The 4963-nt window shown below is 42.0% G+C and overlaps 1 protein-coding gene across 1 annotated transcript; it reads left to right on the top strand.

Moving 5' to 3' along the window:
• Positions 1–977: 977 nt before the first annotated feature.
• LOC120961202 (putative nuclease HARBI1) lies at positions 978–4175 on the top strand. The gene is made up of 3 exons (XM_049606535.1): positions 978–3107; positions 3483–3624; positions 3687–4175. Exons 1-3 carry the CDS (start codon positions 2484–2486, stop codon positions 3980–3982), a joined length of 1062 nt encoding a protein of 353 aa, XP_049462492.1. The 5' UTR covers positions 978–2483; the 3' UTR covers positions 3983–4175.
• The last annotated feature ends 788 nt before the right edge of the window (positions 4176–4963 follow it).

The raw sequence follows: 4963 nt of genomic DNA, 5'->3' as shown, positions 1-4963 counted from the left end.
ATCGAACTACGAATGTGACAGAGAGCGCATGAGAAAATGAGAGAATTTGAGTGCCATTGTCAGGAGGGTACAGCATCGAACCATCGCTCCGTATGTCCCCCCTCCTACGCGTGCATAACCACCAGTACAGCGCGACGCTTTGCCGGAGATGGTTGTGCGCGTTTTGTTCTAAGTCCCGCGCGCAGTGTTTGTGCGTTGGTGCGCATTTCGTCTAAGTCTCGTGCGCCGGTGTGTTTTGGTGAAGTGTGCAGTGAATAAACAGTGTCCACGCACATGCAGTGCGTGGATCGACAGGTAAGAATTTGCTGAACAGAGTCAACGCAGATTGTCGACAAGTTTCCCGCAGCCTGGCTCGACCCGGTATGACGTCATTCGTGAGTATGAAGGATTCCAAATGTGTACTTTAGTGTGTACTTTATGTTTCAATAAAGTGTTTAATGTAATAAAAAATGACCGTGTTTGTGTTTAGTTTTAGAATAAGTGCATGAAAGAAAGCGAAAACAACAAGCTTTTGATGTGTTGGTAGCATGGCTCGAAAGAACACAAACACACCGTGCTGCAGAGCGCACCGTGCGTTGCGGGTGGGGTGGGGGAGGGCTCGCGTGAGTGGGTAACTCATTCGTCGAAGAGACACTGGCTGGTATTATTGAATCCGTTCGTAGCGGGAACGTACGGCGCTCACATGAAATTCTAGGGATGGCAACTCATTTCTTGAGCCCGCTCCTACAACGCCGCGGTGAATAACTGTAGCAACCATCTAGTACGTTAGGAAAATGAGTGTCGGGACGTACGCCGCCGCTACGAACGGATTCAATAATACCATCCACTGTATTTCGACAGCGTCACTCAAATCACTCAAAAAATACACTCATTTTGCCGGACGGGATGAGTTACCCACTCACGCGAGCCCTCCCCCACCCCACCCGTAACGCACGGTGCGCTCTGTTGTTCTCAATGTGTTTGTGTTCTTTTGAGCCATGCTACGAACACATGTAAAGATAGTTGTTTCTTTCGTTTCTCGTTTTCTTTCATGAATAGACACGATCGCAAATGCGCACTTATTCTAAAAGCAAACACAAACACGGTCATTTTTGGTTACATTAAACACTTTATTGAAACTTAATGAGACCCCAAATTTTGAGTGATTCAGGCCGAGGGGTATGAGCAAGCTTGAGGAAGCACGGAGAAACGCGCTGCGATGAGAGTTCGCATTCTGTTTTACACACGCGCTTCACTAACACCAATACAAATACCGTGCTTTGACGAGCCGTCTGTGAATGTATGTGTGTCTTCTTTCAGCGAGCTCAACTTGGAGCTGCTCGTCACATCGTGTTGTCTCGCTTACACTACAGCATCGAACCATCGCTCCGTATGTCCCCTCCTCCTACGCGTACAAAACCACCAGTACAGCGCGACGCTTTGTCGGAAATGGTTGTGCGCGTTTCGTTCTAAGTCCCGCGCGCAGTGTTTGTGCGTTGGTGCGCATTTCGTCAAAGTCTCGTGCGCTGGTGTGTTTTGATGAAGTGTGAAGTAAAAAAACAGTGTGTACAGACGCATATGCAGTGCGGGCATCGACAGGTAAGGATCCATTTATTCACAGATATGTGTTTGCTGGATGGAGGTCGTACTTAGCAGGACGACGACTTGATGTGTGTTTTTGTTAGGTTCTAAATGTGTGACGAAAGTTTACATTAAGTTTCAATAAAGTGTTTAATGTAACCAAAAATGACCGTGTTTGTGTTTGCTTTTATAATAAGTGCGTATTTGCGATCGTGTCTATTCATGAAAGAAAACGAGTAACGAAAGAAACAACTATCTTTACATGTGTTCGTAGCATGGCTCGAAAGAACACAAACACATTGAGAACAACAGAGCGCACCGTGCGTTACGGGTGGGGTGGGGGAGGGCTCGCGTGAGTGGGTAACTCATTGGTCGAAGGGACACTGTCGGCCAGAGCATGGATTACGTTCGACGAAATCCGTTTCGGCGCTCAGTACAAAATGAATTATGTTCATTTAAACATACATTTATACCCTCCAGATTCAAGTGTTCACATACAAAATACAGCATGTCTTTGCTTACCCATATGTGTCACTTCTTCGTTTATATACAACACTTGAAATCTTGCCGGAGCTTCTATTAACCCTGTCACTGGCAACCAAAAAAACATCATATTTCAGACAACTGGGCTACCCGGGTAGCCAGCGACTATGAAGGCTTATTATTTTTGAATGCGTTATGGAATATCGATGCAATATTCTGAAGATAATTTAAAAGACTTATACAGTTTCTAAAACTGTGTATAGATTGGTTCAACTCGCTATCGTTTTTAAGTTATAACTTTTCAAAGTTGACAGGATTTTTTGGAGTATGATGTTAATTTGGTTGCAAATGGCAGGGTTAATGTTACGCCATGTTGACAGACTTTCGTTTATTTTTACAACTTGTGGAACAGAAACACAAAGTATATTGTTTGTTTTAAAATGTTGTTCTTTTATAACAGTATAAACGTAGAAGCTGAGGCAAAGCAGGAATTGAAAAGACATCGTAGGAATCTTCGATATAATACCGATCCTCTTGCTTTAACGGATACAGCGTACGTAAATAAATTGATAACTGTTTTGCTAACGTTATCATCTGATTGTCGTTATCTTCGTTGGCAATTACATTACAGATTTGTTAACAACTTTAGGATATCGAAATCTATTTTCATGGATTTGCTTGATGGTATTGATTCTTCGGTAGACACTCGCAGAGCGCATGGAATATCAAAAAAAGAGAAGTTGACGGCATGTATAATATTCTTCGCATCTGGGAGATATCAGCATGGCGTAGGAAAAGATTTCCATGTCGCAATGGCTCCGACAACTTTTAGTAAAGTTTTGAGAAGAACTTTACGACCACTCCACTCATTAGTTGGGGATTGGATAAATTTGCGAATGACTCAATCAGAGAGACAGGAAGCTAAAGAATATTTCTTCTTGAAAAGCGGTATTGAGAACGTCGTGATGTGCGTAGATGGAACGCACGTTAAAATTAAAAAACCGCAAGAACGTCCGCTTACTTTCCTGAATAGGAAATCATTTTACAGCATTAACACATTGATTGTAAGTATTGAATTGAAAAGCTTGTACATGTAACATGCTTTTCAGTAATGGATTTCTGGATTCGTACTCACGGTTCAAAGCCGGTTGGAGTCGTGCAGAGCCTCCCAAAGTCGCTAATTGGCAGCGTAAGCCCTCGGAATTGTCTGAGCCGCTGGAGCCGTTTGCAACAGTTTAGAACTAGTCGGCAGCCGGAGCTGGCTCCTGTCGACTTCAGCGGCTTCAGCGGCTTCAGCGGCTGCTTTTTCGATCACTCCAACGGCTGTGGAGGGCTCCGAACGACTCCGGGGTGTCATTCGTTAGCGAATCTGGATTTTTGTTGAATTAACCGATCACTAATGCATTAAAGCTTAATAATATTCATTATTGTTATTTAAGGTGTGTGACCATAAAACACGCATACGAGCCGTTGATGCACGATTTGCTGGATCACATCACTATGCGCACATATGGCGAGTGAGCATTGTGCGCAAATATTTCCAACGATTGCACAGAAGCGGGCAAAGGGATAAGATTTTGGGTAATAATTACATTCATGCTGTTAAATCACTGCATCGTTTTGAGATATTTTATTATTTAAAGGGGATGCTGGGTATCCATCAGAACCGTGGCTAGTAAGACCGCACAGAGACCCAGACGAAGGATCCGCCGAGGCAGAATTTAACAAAAAACACTCTTCTGGTCGGATGATTGTAGAACAGACAATAGGCGTTTGGAAATCCCGGTTTCGATGTCTCGCTGGGACAGACAGAGCACTAAACTACGATCCTAAAAGAAGTGGTCTAATTATTAACACATGTTGTGCGTTGCATAACATCTGTATTGAAAATAATATAGAGTGGCAACAAACTTTCACAGATTTATTAGAAGATATTTGACAAAAATAAATGCTATTTTATGCGCAAAAAAGTAAAATTTGGTGAAATTCAGTATGGTTTGAATAAATTGAAACATCAAATGCGATTCATTTGTTTTGAGAATTCTGAGCATATTTTTTAATTCATAAAATCGGGTAACCATGAAACTTTTAAGCATTTTAGTAATTAATGCCTGGGCTGATTTGCGTTACTAATTTGCTCTAATTTAGCATATTTTAACTCTAGCTCCTTTTTCGGCAATTTCCTTCCTCAGTTGAAAATCCTGCATTGCCAATTCATGTTGCATTTCCATTGCCTTTTGTTTTAGTTCAAATTTCCTTTTAGCATGTTCTTTTTCAGTTTCTAACCTAGCTTTGTTTGTTTCTTGTTTTTCGATTTTAACGTTGAGTATTTTTTGTTGTATCACATTGAATTTACGCAACTCCAACAAGTTTTGCTCCGCCAATGTGGGTCTCTTTCGCCTGCTGTTACGAGCTGGTTCTGTAGTAACAGAAACCTCTTCGATTTCAACCTCTTGGTCAATTATTTGGGCAGAAGTTGGTTGATGTTCGCTGTCCCGATTACATGCTCCGGATGTAATGAGCTCTGTTACTTCCGGGTTGATATTCAAACATTCATTTTCGATTGAATCTCCACTTTCTACTAGACCCATTGATGGTACGTCAGGTGTTCCCACCACTGAACGTTGCATATCGAGCACTTCAATAACTTTCTGCTCCAGGGCATTAAAATTGCGCAAGGAGCACGGTCCCCCTCCGGTCGATCTGTATTCCGCATTATTAAATGAAAGCTTCTTTTTTAAAGCAGATTTATAATCCGCCCAAACCTAAAATAGTAAAACGCGTTTATGTTTTGCAATATAAAAAGCACTTATCAAATAGAGGTAATTTACCTTTTTCCATCCCGATATATCTTTGATAGGGGGTCCCAATTCGTTGAGTTTTACCGTCACTTCCTGCCAAAATTTACAAGATCCTTTGA

The sequence above is a fragment of the Anopheles coluzzii genome, chromosome 2 (genome assembly GCF_943734685.1).
Source record: "Anopheles coluzzii chromosome 2, AcolN3, whole genome shotgun sequence".
NCBI classification, from domain to species: Eukaryota; Metazoa; Arthropoda; class Insecta; order Diptera; family Culicidae; genus Anopheles; species Anopheles coluzzii.
Note: the sequence above shows the minus strand (reverse complement) of the source record. Positions and strands in the feature narration are given on the sequence as shown.